This window comes from Pan paniscus, chromosome 4 (assembly GCF_029289425.2).
Source record: "Pan paniscus chromosome 4, NHGRI_mPanPan1-v2.0_pri, whole genome shotgun sequence".
Classification (NCBI taxonomy): domain Eukaryota; kingdom Metazoa; phylum Chordata; class Mammalia; order Primates; family Hominidae; genus Pan; species Pan paniscus.
The window spans coordinates 57,944,946-57,965,501 of NC_073253.2; the positions used below are offsets into that span (position 1 = coordinate 57,944,946).

Here is a 20,556-nt window from a genome sequence, read left to right on the forward strand (position 1 = left end):
TCTACCCACTTCGGCCTCCCAAAGTGATGGGATTACAAGTGTGAGCTACCGCGTCGGGCCCTTTATGATTTTAGATTAAGCAAAGACTTCTTAGATACATCAAAAACACAAATTGATGAATTGAACTTTATTAAAATTAAACCTCCTGTTCGTCAAAAGATACTGTTAAAAGAATGAAAAGACAAGCATACAAGAAAATAATGCGTAAATCCATTTTCTAATAAAGGCCAGAATATCTTCTTAGAACTTTCAAAACTTAATGAGAAAACAGGAAACCCAGTTGATCAATATGTTTGAACAGACACATCATCAAAGAAGATATAGCCAAGCACACACCTGCCGTAGGGCCTAGCCATTCCACTCTTCACTTACCTTCTATTTTGGGGACACACACTATGTGTTAGTTTCCTAGGGGCTACTGTAATAGAGCATCCCTTTGTTACAGTATCCCTTATCTGAAATACTTAGTAACAGAAGTATATTGGATTTTGGATTTTTTTTTTTCAGTTTGTGTTGTATTTGCATTATATACTTACAGTTAAGCATCCCAAATCCTAAACTCTGAAATCCAAAATGCCAGAGCTCAAAACGTTTTGGAATTAGAGCATTTCAGTTTTCAGATTTGGGATGTTCAACCTGTACCACAAATTGGGTGGCTCAAAACAACAAATTTATTCTCTCAAGGTTTTGGAGGCTAGAAGTCCTTTTGAGACTTTGGATAGAATCTTCCTTTGCCTCTCCTAGCTTCTGGTGGTAGCCATCGTCGTTGAGATTCCTTAGCTTACAGCTGCATAACTCCAATCTCTGCCTGTGTATTCACATGGTATTCTTCCTGGCTCTGTCTCTTTAAAGACACCAGTCATATTGTACTAAAGGCCTATTATACTCCACTATAACATCCAATTAAATCTGCCCATAGAGTAACATTTTGTGGTACTGGGGTTAAGACTTCAACATATTTTTTGGGGGGAACAGTTCAGCCCATAACAAACAAAAAGAAAATTAATTTAATTATATTGTATTTAGAACAGGGGTTGGCAAACTATAGCCCATAAGCCAAATCCAGCTTGCAGCCATTTTTATAAATAAAGTTGCATGGGAATATACCTATGCCCACTTATTTACATATTGTGTATGGCTGCTTTTGCACTTTAATAACGGAGTTAACTAATTGCAAGAGAGAACTTAAAGCCCACGAAATCTAAAATATTTATTATCTGGCCCTTTACAGAAAATGTTTGCTAGCCTATTTTAGAAGGTGTTAAGTGTTGTAGGAAAAAAAAAAACCAAACAGTAAAGGGGTATAAGCAACACCGGGTGGTTAGGGAAGATCTCTATGAGGAGGTGAATTTGAGCAAAGGCTACAAGGAATTACTCTCTATATATTAACTTATGAAGATGTCCACTATGTAGTGTTAAGTGAAAAAGGTTATAAAACATTTCTCACTTACATGATCCCATCTTTGTAAAATAGAAAAGTGTGTATATTTATACAATGTAAAGTTATATAATACATGTATAAAAAATTTTGCAAGAATATCCACCAAAATGTTCATGGTAGTTATCTCTTGGTGGGATTATAGTGCACTTTCACATGGCATTTTTTCAGTTTCTTTTCATTAGACATTTAAAAAATATTTTTATAAATTTAATTCGTTATGTGTTATTAAGTTATATCAAAGGCTTAATGTGTATGAAACAATAATGGAAGATTCAACTCCTTGCCTAGGTTTGAAGTTACTTGTTGTATTTCAAGAGGAGCACTAGTACTTAAGCTAGAATTTAAGTGAACAAATCTTAAAATGGATTTTTATCTCTGGTTACATAGAATAGTTGTTAGCAGGCTTAATTTAGTGCTAGTAGAAGAAAAAATATGTGATTGTTAAAGAACTCCGTCTGTCATAAATGTTCCTGTCATGTTTCTGTGACATTACATAGACGTCAGGGAAGTTTGCATTAGGTGTGGGTGAGCCAATAATGTTTGCAAGCGTATATCAAATCATAGCACTAGGGCTGGGCGCGGTGGCTCATGCCTGTAATCCCAACACTTTGGGAGTCCGAGGTGGGCAGATCCCTTTGAGCTCAGCCTGGGCAACATGGCAAAACACTATCTGTACTAAAAATAAAAAAATTAGCTAGGCATGATGGTGCCATCTCTAGTCCCAGCTACTCGGGAGGCTGAGGTGGGAGAATTACCTGAGCCTGGGAAGTTGAAGCTGCAGTGAGCTGTAATTGTGCTACTGCACTGCAGCCTGGTGATGGGAGTGAGACATTGTCTCAAAAAAAAAAAAAGCACTAGAATATTTGAATACTCTTATACAAGTGTTTATGGGTTTATTTTATTCTGAAGCTGAGAACATATCTAAAGTGGGATACTTTCTGCAAACCCAAAAGCCTAAGAGCAGATGGGGATTTTAAAAGTACACATATAATAAAATTATCAAAGCCAGCCTTCTGAACAAGACTCTCCTCTCTTTACAGTGAAACCCAATGGAAAAAGCATGACATTTAGAAGTAGAAGACTTAGCTTCAAATCCCTACTCCTTCACTTACTAATTTTGTGATTTGGGTAAGTAATTGATCTTGTCTGAATTTTTTGTTTTTTTATTTTACAAAGTTCCAATAAATAATCCCTGCCCTACTCACCTGATTCTTTAGGATATTAGGAGACTAAAGTGAAATAATTTATGTGACAACATTTTGTGTAATGTAAAATAATATCCTAGTGTTAATTGTTATGAACTCATAATTGATACTAATGGAAGAGAACAGAGTGGATAATTTAAAAACTAATTTAATAATTAGTTAATTTTGTGTAGGTATTACCAACTTCTGGCAGTTTATTCACAGTAACACTGTACTGTGAAAGATATATAGAAATTTTCTTCATCTTGATCCCCACGCAACTTATTCATTCAACAAGCATTATTTTGCCTTCTATTTGGCAATTTTAGTTCATATACTGTTCTACAATTGTAATAGTAATGTTATAGTAGCAAAGTTTATATTGACATTCTTTTTCACATGCAATGTAAATCTAAATATATTCGTGCTTTTTATTTCATCCTTAGGTTAAGTTAGAAAATGAAAAGAAAATCACAATCCATAGGTGACAAAAATAATTTATAAAGAGCCTAACCATTAAATATTTATCAATTGTAACTCTACTGCTTTTTCTCTCACTTGAGAAAACATATGGAAATGAAAGTAAATGAGAATGAACAACTATAGGGATAATCTTGAATTTATTCTATTTTAAATAAATCATTTGTGAACTTTGTTTCTCTAACATTAAAAGTAGCAATACTTGTTATACATCATCTAGCTCCTTTCGGCACACTACCATGTTATATCACCATAGTTGAGGAATGATTACAGCTTTTGGTTTTCAGAAATAATCTTTCCTGTATTTATGGTTACTAGTTAGGTTTTGGCTTCATAGAAGCTCTCAAGTTACCTGCAGATTTCAAGGAAGGTTAGTGTATGCAATGTATGGTTATAATATATGCATAGAAAACTCTGCAAGAGGTGAGGTGATAGTGCTATTAATATAATTTTAAATTAAATATTAGTATCAACAGAAGGAAAGGAGGGAAAAAATAAGCAAACTACTGTCAATTCTGTCAAATTTTTTTTTTTTTTTTTTGAGATGGAGTCTCGCTCTGTCGCCCAGGCTGGAGTGCAATGGCACGATCTTGGCTCGCTGCAACCTCCGCCTCCCAGGTTCAAGTGATTCTCCTACCTCAGCTTCCTGAGTAGCTGGGACTATAGGTGTGTGCCACCATGCCCGGCTAATTTTTGTATTTTTATTAGAGACGGGGCTTCATCATATTGGTTAGGCTCGTCTTGAACTCCTGACCTTGTCATCCGCCTGCCTTGGCTTCCCAAAGTGCTGGGATTACAGGCATGAGCCACCGCACCCGGCCATAATTCTGTCAATTTTTAAGCAAGCCCCAAGTGAAGTTAACTGTATTGCATATAATATTTTATATAGTGTTACTGTGTCTTCATCTCTTAGATTTGGACTATGAAATCAAGTCCCATAATAGATGTTTCTTCATCACCTCCCCATTACAATCTTTTAAAAATTAGGAAAGATTACTTTCTAAATGTGAAATGTGAAATCTACCTTTGCCTAGTTTGCTTTGCTTGTGTTCCATGGTACTACTCAAACAAATCTAATTGCTTTGAAGTAATCATAAATTCTTTCATGGACCTCTTGTTCTGGAGCAGCTTTGTTGCAAGAATATAGTACATTTGGCTTGGCACAGTGGCTCACACCTGTAATTCCAGCACTTTGGGTGGCCAAAGAAGGAGGATTGCTTCAGACCAGGAGTTTGGGACCTGCCTGTGCAACATAGTGAGACCCCCATCTTTACAGAAAAATTTTTAAAAAATTAGCTGGGCATGCTGGCAAGCTGTTACATGATTAGGGAGTGCATAAAATCAAGTTAGTATGTATATTTAATAAAACAATATTGTGTTCCAAGTGCAGAACTAGGAAGCCATTTCTCATCAAGAAGAGTTAATAGTTTTATTTAGAAGAAAAAAATTACACATTAAGTATTTTGTCTTTAATAATTTTAGCTTTTATTTTAGGTTCAGGGAGTTCATGTGCAGGTTACATGAGTATATTGTGTGATGCTGAGGTTTGGAGTACGATTGAACTGTCACCCAGTTAGTGAGCATAGTACCCAATAGTTTGAACCTTAAGTATTTATTTATTTTATTTATTTTTTGAGACGGAGTTTCACTCTGTCGCCCAGCCTGGAGTGCAGTGGCGCCATCTCCGTTCACTGCAACCTCCGCCTCCCGGGTTCAAGTGATTCTCCTGCCTCAGCCTCCCAAGTAGCTGGGATTACAGGTGCCCACCACCACGCCCAGCTTCTTTTTGTATTTTTAGTAGAGACAGGGTTTCACCATGTAGGCCAGGCTGGTCTGGAACTCCTGACCTCAGGTGATCCACCCACCTCGGCCTCCCTGAGTGCTGGGATTACAGGCGTGAGCCACTGCACCTAGCTGACATTAAGTATTTTTTAATTTAAATTTATTTTTTGCATAAGTACTAAAGATTCACATGGTCAACATTGCAAGGCTGCAGAGTATATGGTGGAGCGTCTCCCTACCACCCTGATCTCTCAAATACCCTGTCACAGCCAGTATTTGAACTTTTATCCTCCTAGAGATACTGTGTGCATATATAAAAAAAGAATGTGTGTTTTGTTTTCTTGTATATTGTTTTGCCCACAAATAATAGCAAATGCGTTGTTCTGTACCTTAATGTAACAATGTATTTTAGATAACTTTATGTTTCTGTACATATAGAGCTTCCTCATTTTTTTTAAATGGCTACAAGTATTTACATTTACATGGTTTTGGTATACCATCATTTAACTAGTGTCCCATCATAATCAGGTTGTTTCAGCCTTTTACTGTTAAAAACAATGCAGTGAATAACTTTGTGCATGTGTTGTTTTATTCATATCTGTAGGATAAAATAAAGTAGAATCATTAGAATCAAATGCGTGTGTTTTAATTTTGATTGATATTGCCGAACTGGCTCTCTGCCTTGTTTGGGTAGAGCTTTTTTCTTTGTTTTTAAGTGAGGTCTAATTTACAAACAACAAAACTGACCGTTTTTAAAGTGTTCAATGTATTGGGAAGCTTATGTCAATTTACACTATAACCTGTAGTGTGTGGCGATACTTTCGTTGCTTAGTCTCACAACACCCTGTTGATACCTTTTGGGTTTTTATATTTTTGCCAACACTAATATGTAAGAATGGTATTGGGATAATTTTTGGTTTGTTTACCTTTTGTTACATACTGCAAAACAGAACTCATAAGTGTACAGCTCAGTGAATTTATCACTGTCCAGATCAAGATACAGAACATGCTCAGCACCCAGAATGCCCCCTTTTATACCCTTCCTCACAAAAAACAACTGCTCTGACCTCTGTCACCAAACACCGTAGACTTTTGCCTCTTTTTGAACTTCTGTAAAATAAATCATGCAGAGCGTACTTTCTTGCCTTTTTTCTCTTTTAAAATTTTTTTGTAGAGTCAGGGTCTCACTATTTTGTGCAGGCTGGCCTCTTAACTCCTGGCCTCAAGCAATTCTTCCCCCTCAGCCTCCCAAAGTGCTGATATGACAGGTGTGGGCCACTGCACCCAACCTGTCTGATTTCTTTCATTCTGTATTATATGTGAGATTCATCCATGATGCATGTATCTGTTATTCTTTTTCATTGCTGTGATTCAATTACTTGAATATACCATAATTTATCCTAGTGTTAATAGATATTTGGTTGATTTTATTTTTCATCTATTTTGAATAAAACTTCTGTAAACATTCTTGTACATGTCTTTGGAGGTATTAAGCACTCGTTTCTTTTGGCTATACCTTATCTGGGCAGATTTTGTTTGTTTTTAAGGTCTAATTTATAAACAATAAAATTCACCATTTTTTAGTTACAACTTGATAGGAAACCCATGAGTCTTAACATTTCTGTGTTTCTTATCAGCAAAAACCCTGATGGCTGCCTTTTTTCTGAACTTTGTTTTGAGACGGAGTCTCGCTCTGTCACCTAGGCTGGAGTGCAGTGGTGTGACCTCGGCTCACTGCAGCCTCCGCCTCCCAGGTTCAAGCAGTTCTCTGCCTCAGCCTCCTGAGTAGCTGGGATTACAGGCGGCCGCCACCACGCCTGGCTAATTTTTGTATTTTTATTAGGGACGAGGTTTCACCATGTTGGTCAGGCTGGTCTTGAACTCCTGACCTCATGATTCACTCGCCTCAGCCTCCCAAAGTGCTGGGATTATAGGCGTGAGCCACCATGCCCAGCCAACTTACCTTTTAAAGAATGTTGGAAGGTAGACTCTCAGAGCCGTCGAGCAAAGGACAGGCTTACTTACAGTCTTCAAAGATACAGATAATGTCTGCCTCTAGAGTAAACGGCAGACATGCTTCCTGCATATTTTTCAAGTTTAAGGTTATTTAAGATCTGTCTTTCTTTCCTGTGAAGCAGCCTGTTCAGGTGTCATCTGACTTCACAATGCCCTGTGGCAGTTGGGACTCAAGCAGCTGGCACAGGAAAATGCTGATACTCTGACTACTGTTATGAGTAATACAGTCCTTTGCTTCTGACTCAAAAATGTCATGCCTTTTGCCAGTATCCATGACACTGTGGTAGGCTGACTTGTTAGCTTGAAAGTAAGGTGTAAAATCTCAGTGCCTTTGAAATAGTTGACACAGAATTCAGTGAATTTTGACAAATGTAGTCTTTTTTTTTTTTTAAATAGAATTTCGCTTTGTTGCCCAGGCTGGAGTGCAGTGGTGCCATCTCAGCTCACTGCAGCCCCTGCCTTCTGGGTTCAAACAGCTCTCCTGCCTCAAGCCTCATGAGTAGCTGGGACTGCAGGCATACACCACCACACCTGGTGTGTGTGTGTGTGTGTGTCTGTGTGTGTCGGGGTCTCGCTCTGTTGCCCATGCTGGAGTCCAGTGGCATGATCTGGGCTTACTGCAACCTCTGTTTCACGGGTTCAAACAATTCTCCTGCCTCAGCCTCCCGAGTAGCTGGCATCACAGACGCCCGCCACCACGCCAAGCTACTTTTTGTATTTTTAATAGAGATGGGGTTTCACCATGTTGGCCAGGCTCGTCTCGAACTCCTGACCTCAAGTGATCTGCCCACCTCGGCCTCCCAAAGTGCTGGGATTACAGGCGTGAGCCATCGCGTCCTGCCAAATGTATAGAGTCTTATAGTCACCACCACAATCAAGTCAGAGAGTATTTTTATCACCCCAGATTTCCTTTATGCCCTTTTACATGTACCTTCGCTACCTCAGCCCTAGGCAACCCTAGATCTGCTTTCTGTCACCTTAGTTTTGCCGTATCAAGAATTTCTGAGGCACATGCCTGTAATCCCAGTGCTTTGGGAGGCTGAGGCAGGAGGATTGCTCGAGCCCAGGAGTTTGAGACAGCCTGGGCAACATAGTGAGACCCCCATCTCTTAAAAAAAAAAGAATTTCCTGTAAATAGAGTTATACAATGTATAACCTGTTGTGTCTGGCTTCGTTTATTCAGTGTAATGCTTTTGAGATTCATTCATACTACTGCATGTATCACCAGTTCATACTCTCTTTTTTTTGTTTGCTGAGTAGTATTCTATTATATGTCTCTACCATTGTTTGGATGTATGTTTATACATTCAGCAGTTGGTGGACATTTGGATTGTTTCCAGTTTGGGACTTATGAATGAAGCTGCTGTGAACATTTGAGTATAAGTCTTGGTGTGGGCATATGTTTTTATTTTGGGGAGTACGCTCTTTGGAGTGGAAATACCAAGTCTTATGGTGTGCTTTTAACTTGGTAACGAACTATCAAATTGTTTACCAGAGTGTCTGTATCATTTTGCATTCCTATCTGAGTAGTTCTAATTTATATCTCTCATTTTGAGTGAGGTTGAAAGTATCTTTTCACATGCTTGATTTACTTGTATTTCCTTTTCTATAAACTATTCAAATATTTTTGCCTGTTGTTCTATTAGGTGTTAGAATTTTTTAGTGATTTGTAGGCATTCTTTATATATCCGGGAAAATTTTTGGCCATGCTATGAATTACAAACATTTTTTTCCATTTGTCAGGTATCTTTTAAGGATACATATTATGGTGAGTTTTGCCATGTAGAAATTTGTCAGTCTGAAGTTCTTAATCTCACAGTTATTTACTAATATAGGACTTCACATAAGAAAGAAACAACTTTTAATTAACCTTAAAGTATAAATTATGTTTTCTAGCAGTGTTTTCCATAGCCATAACTCAGTGGGAATAAAGAAAAATAATGTGAAGACTTAAGTTTTCTACATTCTCATAAGAATTTTACCACCTTTTAGAAACACAGCTACAGCATGGAAACAAGATTGTGTCTTAAATTACGTGTATATAAGAGAAAAAATATTAAAAGTAATGTTACATGTGTCTGTTGCAGAAATATCCGCGCAAGATGTTGACGTTGCAGACTTGGTTAGTGCAAGCCTTGTTTATTTTCCTCACCACTGAATCTACAGGTAAGGTTCATGAAATACCCTATCTTCTAACTTCACAAATTAGGTTTATATATTTTTATATTATTATATAATTAAGCTTATGTTTAATTATTATGTTCATATATTCTTTCTAGGATAATCGAGAGAATATCTTAAATTGATTTTAATAAAAATATTCTTGATAATCTGTTTTTGTATAATTTGAGTTGTAACAGTCATCTTACATGCTAAGTCAGTAATTTAAGTCAGTAATCTTAAATGCTGTATATCAATACTAACAATAACTTTAAAATGGGGAAGGAAAAAAGTGTGTGGGTTTTTTTTTTTTTTTTCAGTAAATGAATAGGAGAAAATTTGTTAAATCTTGTTAAATTTTACGTCATTCATACTACATGCTCTTCAGGTATTGAAGGGCTGCTTTCCTGTGTCTGTAAGTCCTCGTCCCCAAATTACAGTTACGCAGATATCTAATCATTCTATAGGATCTGGTTTTTAACCCTGTGCTTGCTGATTACCCTACTGATTCTTCTCTTAGTTGCCTGTATTACATTTAAAATAGAATACTGGCTGGGCATGGTGGCTCACACCTGTAATCCCAGAACCTTGGGAGGCATAGGTAGGAAAATAACTTGAGTCCAGGAATTCAGTCTGGGCAACAAAGCAAGGCCCCATCTCTACAATTTTTTTTTTAATTAGCCAAGTATTAGTCCATTCTCACACTGCTGTAAAGAAATACCTGAGACTGGGTAACTTATAAAGAAAAGGTTTAATTGACTCACAGTTCTGTAGGCTGTGCGGAAGCATGGTGGCATCTGCTTCTGGGGAGGCTTTGGGAAGTTTCCAGTCATGGCAGAAGACAAAGGGGGAGTGAGGCATCTCACATGGCGAGAACAGGAGGAAGAGAGAGAGAAAGGGAAGGTGCTACAAACTTTTAAATGACCAGAGCTCACAATAACTCATTCCTCATCCACCATCTCGAGGCAGTACCAAGTGAGAAATCCACCCCTATAATTTAATCACCTCTCCACCAGGCCCCACCTCCAACACTGGGGATTATGATACGACATGAGATTTGGGTGGGGACACAGATTCAAACCATATCATGCCTCTAGTCCCAACTACTCAGGAGGCTGAGCCAGGAGAATCATGAGCCCTGGACCTCGAGGTCACAGTGAGCCATGGTCACGCCATTGCACTCTATCCTGGGTAACAGAGCAAGACCCTGTATCGTAAAAATATTTATGTGTACGTGTGTGTGTGTGTGTGTGTGTGTGTGTGTGTGTGTGTATGAATGAATAATACTATCCCAGCTGTCCCCCTTACTAGCTGTAGGACCTTGGTTTCCTGATCTATGAAATGGTGATAATAAAGGCCACTACCTCCTAGGGTTATTAGTGAGGATTAAAGAAGTTAATATAGAGGCCAGGCATGGTGGCTCATGCCAGTAATCCAAGCACTTTGGGAGGCCGAGATGGGTGGATCATTTGAGGTTAGGAGTTCAAGACTAGCCTGGCCAACATGGTAAAACCCCGTATCTACTAAAAATACAAAAATTAGCCAGGCGGTAGTGGCGCACGCCTGTAATCCCCGCTACTCAGGAGGCTGAGGCAGGAGAATCGCTTGAGCCTGGGAGGCGGAGGTTGCAGTGAGCCAAGATCGCACCACTGCACTCCAGTCTGGGTGACAGAGTGAAACCCTGTTTCCAAAAAAAAAAAATCTGAGCTTGGTAGCACATGCCTGAAAGTCTCAGCTACTTGGGAGGCTGAGGTGGGAGAGTCACTTGAACCCAGGAGGCAAAGGTTGCAGTGTGTGGAGATTGTGCCACTGCACTCCAGCCTAGGGTGGCAGACTGAGACCCTATCTCAAAAAACAACCAAAAGTAAGTTAATATAGAGGAAATATTTGGACAGTGCTTGGCCTACAGTAAGCATTATAAAAATGATAGTTACTGCATATTTATTATAAAGGTTATTGTTGTCTTTGAATAAAAGTTTCTTTATGAAAAAAATAAATGTAATATACCAAAACCAGTCTGACTACAGTGGCACTCATACTTACTTTGATCTGAACATCATTTTTATAAAGTTACGTAACTATGTGGTAGCTGAGATATACCCTTGTTTCATGTTGAGCTAGTGATCAGTGAAAATTCTCAGGTGGTTTTTACATGAGTTACTCTTAAACTAGTTCTCCCTCACCCTATGTATATTTCTTATTACCTAAATAGGATATATTTCCTCTGTTGCTAATTTCATTTTATCAGTTTTAGCCTGGTGTTCTACTCTTTCAGCATAATTTTGAATCCCAACATTTTCATCCGAAGTGTTGGCAGTTGTTTGTGGTCCTGTCCTCTGCTAATTTGATAAGCATGTGTGTCTGTCTTTTCCCAAGTTGTTGATTAAAATGTTGAAAATAACAGGACTGCATTAGTTACCTGTTGTTGCCTCACAAATACTCCAAATCTTCAAGGCTTAAAATGATAATAATACCTCTCATGGTTTGTATAGGACAGGACTATAGATAGGCAGGCACAATCAGACGTATTCATCTTTGCTGTACAATGTCTGGGGCCTCAGCTGCAATATTCAGACTGGGGGCTGGAGTCATCTTCAGACTCCTTCGCTTATATGTCTGTTGTTAATGGTATCTGCAGGCTGAGGGCTTTGCTGGGGCCATTGTTCAAAACACCATACATGGCCTCTTTTTATGGCCCTGGCTTTCTTACAATGTGTGGCTGGGTTCTAAGGGCAGATATCCCAGGAGAGAGAAAGAAAGCTAATTGGAGTCTGTATTCTTTTAATGATCTAGCCTCTGAAGTCTCATAGCACACTCCATTGGCTGGAGTGGACACAAGGCACCCATACAGATCTGATGTGGTTGGGGGAAATGCAGTCCCCACCTCTTCATGAAAAGAGTATGCGTGACATTGTAAGAAAAACATGTGGGATGGGATAAATATGTAGGTGTGGCCATTCTTAAAATACAGTCTTCTCCAAGGATTGAGGGCATGCACTTCAGCATATTCTACTTAAGACTATCCTCTAATTGACTTTTTTCTTAGTCAGTTTTTTTATATATGGGTAATCAAATATAAATTTGAGTATGAACCTATAAAAGTAGCAAAATATCAGCAATTTCATAATGTTCATTGTAATATCGGTTATAGTATATTCTTTTTTTTTTTTTTGCTTTTTTTCTTTTTTTTTTGAGATGGAATCTCGTTTCGTTGCCTAGGCTGGAGTGCAGTGGCACAATCTCAGCTCACTGCAACCTCTGCCCCCCAGGTTCAAGCAATTCTCCTGCCTCAGCCTCCTGAGTAGCTGGAATTACAGGTGCAGGTCACCACGCCCGGGTAATTTTTGTATTTTTAGTAGAGACGGGATTTCACCATGTTGGTCAGGCTGGTCTAGAACTCCTCATCTCAGGTGATCCATCCACCTCGGCCTCTCAAAGTGCTGGGATTACAGACGTGAGTCACTGCGTCCAACCCAGTTATAGTGTATTCTAATTCACATTTCTTCATCTTGCCCTATAAACATTCAAAATAACTTTATCAGATACCTTTCTTAATTAAAATACTTTCTTTTTACAATTTAATCTCAGCCTGGTAGCCCTGTAAAATGGGATTAATTTGACATGGGATGGTATTATTGAAGCTGTGTCTCACTTTGAAAAACGGAACATTTGCCCCTTTTTTTTCGAGACTGAATCTCACTCTGTCGCTCAGGCTGGAGTGCAGTGGTGTGATCTTGGCTCACTGCAAGCTCCGCCTCCTGGGTTCACACCATTCTCCTGCCTCAGCCTCCCAAGTAGCTGGGACTACAGGCGCCCGCCACCATGCCCGGCTAATTTTTTGTATTTTTAGTAGAGACAGGGTTTCACTATGTTAGCCATGATGGCCTTGATCTCCTGACCTCGTGATCCACCCACCTCGGCCTCCCAAAGTGCTGGGATTACAGGTGTGAGCCGCTGCGCCCAGCCCATTTGCCCATTTTTAATATTTCTCTTATTCTGTGTGATTAAAAATTATTCATACTGAGTCTCTAATTATATCTTATGTTTTTAGTACTCTAGAGTATATTTCATATTTAACATCCCTATGATTACTTTAGAGAAAGTATAACAAGTGATTTTGCCAAAGAATAATAAAGTGATGTCTAGGGAATTGTAAGGTCTGACCCAGTATCAGAGAGTAACTTAGTAGAGATTCTCCACTGGATGAAGGACCATGCTATTGGAAATTGAGAGTAATATATGCACTAAGATTTACAGTAGGCATTTATAAATAACAGCAAGATGATATAAACAGACCACATTATAAGTTTGAAACAAAGAAATACACATTCCAGCTCTGGGTTTTACAGGCTTTGTGAGAGGTCCTGGGATTCCATTTGGGGATACAATTTTGACTGCAAAAACTGTTTTTAATTTTTTCTGGGCTCACTGCAGCCTTGACCTCTTGGGCTCAAGCAGTCCTCCTGCCTCAGCACACGACCCTCACCCCCAAGTAGCTGGGACTACAGGCGTGTGCCACCATGCCTGGCTAATATTTGTATTCTTTTTGTAGAGATGGGGTTTTGCCATGTTGCCCAGGCTAGTAATTTTTAATCTCAAAAAAACTTCATGGGTAACTACCCAGGAACCCCACAGCAAATAGGATTCATTGAGGAAAGCCACCTTAAAATTGTGGACATTGAAGCTAGAGAAAAAGAATAAAATCATGTCAAATAGTTGGGACTTTTATCTTGGTAGTAGGTAGCCACTAAATAATTTAAAGTAGACAAATGTCCTAATTATTTTAGAACAGTAACTGACAGTAGTATGTAAGATACACTGGAAGGAGGTCAGACTGATATAGTATCCTGTGCTTCAGCAGTCAAAGTAGCATTGGAAAGAAGATGTTGATATGCTTATTAAGCATATAGAACCAACACAGTGCACTATTGTTAAGTTGGAGGTTAGAGGAGGCTAATTGGAGATGTTGGAAGATGACTACAGAGTATCTGTCCTGGATGTCTGGATGGGAGTGGCGCTGTTAGCAGAGGCAGAGAAATAAGAATAAAAAATAATAAGTTTGAAAAGATTATGATACATAATAGTTTTGGACATGCTCATTTAAAAATAGCTATGGGATATCTCAGGTAGATATATGTCTAATGGGCTATTGAAAGCATGGGGGTTTAGTGCTAGAGATAGGGATTGAGATGTAATCAATGTGGAGTAGGTGATAGGTAAAGCGTATAGTTGTGTTTAATTTTCTTTTACCCAATCTGATTCTTTGTGTTTTGTTTTGTTTTGTTTTGTTTTGTTTTTTGAGACTCGGTCTCACTCTGTCTCCCAAGCTGGAGTGCAGTGGCGTGATCTCGGCTCACTGCAACCTCCACTTCCTGGGTTCAGGTGATTCTCATGCCTCAGCCTCCCAAGCAGCTGGGATTACAGGTGCCCACCATGACACCCAGCTAATTTTGTATTTTTAGTAGAGACTGGGTTTTAGCATGTTGGTTAGGCTGATTCTTTGTTTTTAAATAGGGGATCTTATCCCATGCATTTATTTTCACTCTGTTGTCCAGGGTGGAGTGCAGTGGCTTACTACATCCTTGACCCCTTGGGCTCAAGCCATCATCCCACTTCAGCCTCCCAAATAGCTGGGGCTATAGGCGTGCACCACCATGCTCGGCTAATTTTTTTTGTTTTTAGTACAGATGGCATCTCCCTATGTTGCCCAAGCTGGTTTCAAACTCCTGAGCTCAAGCGATCCTCTTGCCTCAGCCTCCCAAAAGTGCTGAGATTATAGACGCAAACCATCATACCCAGGGCCATGCATTTATTCTTAAAACTAAACTATTTGGCCATCTTGTTCTATTCTTCCTGTTTTGTATTGGTCCCTTGCTGTTTCCTTTGTTGTCTGAGTTTTGATGTGTGGACAATGTATACTGTCTGTGACCCCAACTGTACTCCACAACAGCATTCAGGAGTGTAGAGGAGACCACCACTGCCTGTTTTCTGGAGAGTTTAGTTTAGACCTGGGATCTAAATGGAGGGACAGGATACATTGTGGGGCAAGTATGAATCATGCTGCAGGCAGTCTGTGTTTCTTAAAGAAATAGTTTATACCATGGGCTATAAAGCATGAATGGGTTTTTCTTAATTCAGCTCTATTATCTTTATAATTTGTATATTTCTTTACAAATTCAGGCATTAAATTCTAACCATATTAATTTTCAGTTGTGTATTGTCTTTTTCTGTGTCTTTAGGGATATTTTAGTGACGGTTGAGGGACTCTACATTGAGTGCTACCAGCTAGATATCATTTTGTACCAGAAAAATTCAGTCCATTTATATATTTTCTATTGTTCCTTTTTAGGTGAACTTCTAGATCCATGTGGTTATATCAGTCCTGAATCTCCAGTTGTACAACTTCATTCTAATTTCACTGCAGTTTGTGTGCTAAAGGAAAAATGTATGGATTATTTTCATGTAAATGCTAATTACATTGTCTGGAAAACAAACCATTTTACTATTCCTAAGGAGCAATATACTGTCATAAACAGAACAGCATCCAGTGTCACCTTTACAGATATAGCTTCATTAAATATTCAGCTCACTTGCAACATTCTTACATTCGGACAGCTTGAACAGAATGTTTATGGAATCACAATAATTTCAGGCTGTAAGTTTTGTTTTTGTCTTATTTCAGACTTTGTCATGACTATTGAACTGCATTTTTAATGTTGTCCTTTCATCTTTATAAAATGTAGTAACTTGTGGACTTAGTGACTTGGACATGTTTGGTTTTTAAAAAATAAGCTTAGAAGTAGGAACCACAAGTCTCCTGTCTTTCCTGAAAGTCAAGCAGTTTCACTTTACTAGAGAAATATTTGACATGAGACCCCCCCCACGACAGGAAAGTATTGTTGAATTGACATAATGATGGTAATTCTCAGTATCCCTTAATTGCTGAGAAAATGCACGTGTAAAGCAGCTACCTGAAGAAAGCGAACAAATACTGGAGTAAATCCTTTTTTTTTTTTGGTGACGGAGTCTCGCTCTGTCACCCAGGCTGGAGTGCAGTGGCGTGATCTCAGCTCACTGCCCTCCCGGGTTCAAGCAATCCTCCTGCCTCAGCCTCCCAAGTAGCTGGGACTACAGGCATGAGCCACCACGCCCGGCTAATTTTTCATATTTTTAGTAGAAATGGGGTTTCGCCATGTTGGCCAGGCTGGTCTCAAACTCCTGACCTCAGGTGATCCACCTGCCTCGGGCTCCCAAACTGCTGGGATTACAGGCGTGAGCCACTGTGCCTGGCCTTGGAGTAACAAAGTAAACAAAATAAACTTACTATGATCCAAAACTGGGTTATCTAATTTGTGGATCACCCAGACTTTACTGTTTTGGCATTTGCTTTTCTTCCAACGAGTTTGGGAAAGCAATAAGAAGAGAAATATAAATGAATCATTTTGGCTTCTACTTAGTTGCCTCTTACAAACATATGTATATATTACTTTTAAAAATATACTTAATGGAGAAATCAGTTGATATTTTTTTCCAGTTATAAATGAAAGTTGATTTTACATAGAAAACAAACCAGTTGATGACAGTTAGGATGGATGTATATATATTACTTCCTGAAAAGAAGTGTAAGAGTTGGGATAGAAAAGAAATTGTCATCAGCCTTTCATTGTGTCCATACTTTTTGCTTGGGTTTGATTTTTTTCATCTAATTTAGATCGCAAATGCCTTGGGTAGTATATAAATTGCATAATATTTGTGGATATAAAGCTTTCTGAAAGATGCTAATTAATCCCTTTTAGTGCCTCCAGAAAAACCTAAAAATTTGAGTTGCATTGTGAACGAGGGGAAGAAAATGAGGTGTGAGTGGGATCGTGGAAGGGAAACACACTTGGAGACAAACTTCACTTTAAAATCTGAATGGTACGTTATTTTAAATTTGTTTCATGTTAGATTTAGTAAAGTTAGTCATTTTTGCTGGAATTTTTATTTTACCAAGTAATAATATTAAATGCTATTTTAAAACATTTAATTTTTTATTTTGTAACATTTCAAATATATGTAAAAGTAGAGGCCAGGCGCGGTGGCTCATGCCTGTAATCCCCCACGCGCGGCCCATGCCTGTAATTCCAGCACTTAGGGAGGCTGAGGCGGGCAGATCACTTGAGGTCAGGAGTTCGAGACCAGCCTGGCCAACCAGGGCAAAACCCTGTCTCTACCAAAAATACAAAAATTAGCCAGGCATGGTGGCGGGTACCTGTAATCCCAGTGACTCGGAGGTTGAGGCAGGAGAATCACTTAAATCCAGGAGGCGGAGGTTGCAGTGAGCCCGGATTGCACCACTACACTCCAGCCTGGGTAACAGAGTGAGACTCCATCTCAAAAAAAATAAATAAATAAAAAATAAAAGTAGAAAGAATAGTAGAATACCCATACATACCCATCACTCAGCTTCAACACTGGTCAGCTCATGACCAGTCTTATTTCAAAGGTACTCTTTACCTATATTGTCTTGAAGAGAGAATCGCAGGCATCATATTTCATCCAAAGATATTTCAGTACGCGTCTCTAAAAGATAAGGACATTTTTAAAAAAGCATAACAACATACCACTGTTACACTCAGATATAAAATACTACATTTTCAGTTAGTGTTGATTTCCCCCCTTGTCTCATGAATATGCATATATGTATAATTTTTTTACATTTGTTTCAGTCAAGATTCGAATAAGCTCCATACTTTGTGAATTTATGTCTTGTCTCTTAAATTATAGGTTCTATTTGTTCTTTTTCCTTACATTTCAGTTGTTAAACTGTTATACATTGTACATTGTTTAACATATTCCCTTGTCTTTTTTTTTTTTTTTTTTTTGAGATGGAGTCTTGCTCTGTCACCTAGGCTGGAGTACAGTGGCATGATCTCTGCTCACTGCAACCTCCGCTTCCCAGGTTCAAGCAATTCTCCTGCCTCAGCCTCCTGAGTAGCTGGGATTATAGGCGTGTGCCACCATGCCCAGCCAGTTTTTTTCTATTTTTAATAGAGAGGGTTTCACCATGTTGGTCAGGCTGGTCTTGAACTCCTGACCTCGTGATCTGCCTGCCTCTACCTCCCAAAGTGCTTAGATGATAGACGTGGCCACCGTGCCTGGCCCCCTTGTCTTTTTCTTTCCAAAAAATTGCTTTTAGATCTACAGATTTCATGAGATTTGGGTTTGATTTTTTTTTTTTCCCCAAAAAAATATTTTGTAGGAGTGATGTGTACTTCTGTCAGGAACGACCAGATAATGTTTCACTGTTTTTCTTTTTTCTGATATTAAGATTGAGCAGTGGTTTCGGGTGTTGTCAGCCTTATTCCTTTATTTACTAAGTATTTACTAAGTTTCCCATTTGTTTTTTCCAAACAGAAAAGTTGAAAGAGTTTTACAGTGAACACTCTTGCATACCCTAGATTCTACAATTAACATTTTACTATCTTTGCTTTATCACCTATTTATCTATGCATCCTTCTCTCCATCTCTCAATCTATCTCTTTTTTATGTATTTCATAGTGAGTTGCAGTCATTAATATACCTCACCCTTAATCACTTCAGTATTTCATAGTGAGTTACAGTCATTAATATACCTCATTCTTAATCACTTCAGTATTTACATGAATTAGAGTTCAGTATTATGTTTTTAAATAAAATTTACATATAGTGAAAACACAAATCTTAGTGTATCATTCAGTGAGTTTTGACAAGTACAGACACCTGTGTAACTCAAATCAGTATCAAGACATAGAACATGACTAACACACCTAAAAAGTTCCTTCCTGCTCCTTCACAGTCAATCCCAGCAAGTGCCCCACCCCATGAGCAACTACCTGTCTGATATTCTTCACCATAGATTATTTTTTCCTGTTACAGAATGTCTCATATAAATGGGATTATATAGTATATACTCTTCTGTGAAAAGTTTTATAACTCAACAGAATGTTTCTGAAATTTAATCATGTTGTTTTCCCACTAGTATTTCCCTTACAGCTTTGAGCAGTCATCAGTGATTATAATTTGTATATAAATTACAAAACTATGGTATTCTGTGTTTTGTTTTAGCTGAAATACTTAAAGAAAAACTTGCCTTTATCAACTGTGGTTTACCCTGAAGTACAGTTCAGATAGGAGAAGCAAGATAGGTTTAATATTTTTCCTTAATTACCAGTTTTATAATTAGTTGATTCCCTAGTATCCTCCAAAGGTAGAATAATGAGGGCTTTTCTTTCTCATTATAAATTTATATTTAAACATATTTGATATGTTTTAATTCATTATGGATTGTCCCATCTTTGATCAGTGGCAGTTTACTCAAATTGGCTCATTCATCCTTTTTTTTTTTTTTTTTTTTTTGAGACAGAGTTTTGCTCTTTTGACCAGGCTGTAGTGAAGTGGCGTAATCTCGGCTCACTGCCTCCCGAGTGGCTGGGATTATAGGCACCCACCACCCCGCCCGGCTCATTCATCGTCTTGACACAACTTCCTTAGCCTTTGATAGCTCTCTGATATAACATGCTTTTACAGGGTCATCTTATGTATTTCCTCACCCAGACCTGGAATCAACCTTTTCCCAAAACTCTCTGGTTTCATTTAGTGTGAAATAATATTTACAGACTACAATCTGGGTGCTACAGGAATTCATCACTACTGGTTTGTCATAGTTTTTAGATTTTTTAGATTTTTTCAGTCGAAAGAGCTAGGACATGTTTTGTGGTTTGAGATATAATACTATCTTTTAAAAATACAAATTCATACTGATATTTTCAGTTTAAAATTAGGGCTATAGGTTTTTACATAATTACATTTACCTGACGTCTACATCTTCTTTCTTATGAACTGAAAAACATAGTTGACAACAGCACTAACATAATTATTCATTTGCTTTATCCTCCGGTTAATACAGCAGCTGCAGAATAATAACACCAGTATTAGCACCAACAAAATGATTACCAAGAATGATTTTAAGATTGTTTTTCTCTGTGAAGGATGTGTAATAGTCAGATTACTGTGTTTTAATGTTACTTGGAATAGTTCTTTTCTATGTGGTTATACTACATACTCAGTACACAAGTTCATATGTTTCATTTTGCTTTTAATTTTTAGGAATTTTTCTTAATAATTATATAAAACAATCCCAAAAGTCAAATCTATTAATAGTATTAAGGCTTGTTCAGAAAAGTCTATATTCTATTCCTGAATCCTCCACCTTATTTCCTTCTCCTTAGAGGCTAACCATTTTTGTTTTGGTTCAATTTGGGGTTTGGTTTATCCTTCTATTTTTAAAAACAGTGTTGTATATGAATATTTTTAATTGAGGCATAATTTATATAATTATAAATAAATATAGTAATATTACTTGAAACTTTCCATGGTGACAGAAATCAGAAAGTAGTTGCCTAAGTTTGACTAGAAAGAGGCTAAGAGATTTTAGCCCTAAGACTAAAGGCTAAGGGGTGATAGAAATTCTTA

General features: G+C 38.1%; 1 protein-coding gene across 1 annotated transcript in view; it reads left to right on the plus strand.

The window, feature by feature from the left end:
• The window catches only part of IL6ST (interleukin 6 cytokine family signal transducer), a 60,980-nt gene that overhangs the window by 12,525 nt on the left and 27,899 nt on the right, over positions 1-20,556 (plus strand). Inside the window, exons 2-5 of the mRNA XM_003827382.7 lie at positions 2,482-2,569; positions 8,991-9,069; positions 15,413-15,718; positions 16,860-16,980. Coding sequence (XP_003827430.1) covers positions 9,006-9,069; positions 15,413-15,718; positions 16,860-16,980 — 491 coding nt within the window. The 5' untranslated portion in view covers positions 2,482-2,569; positions 8,991-9,005. The remainder of the gene's footprint in view (positions 1-2,481; positions 2,570-8,990; positions 9,070-15,412; positions 15,719-16,859; positions 16,981-20,556) is intronic.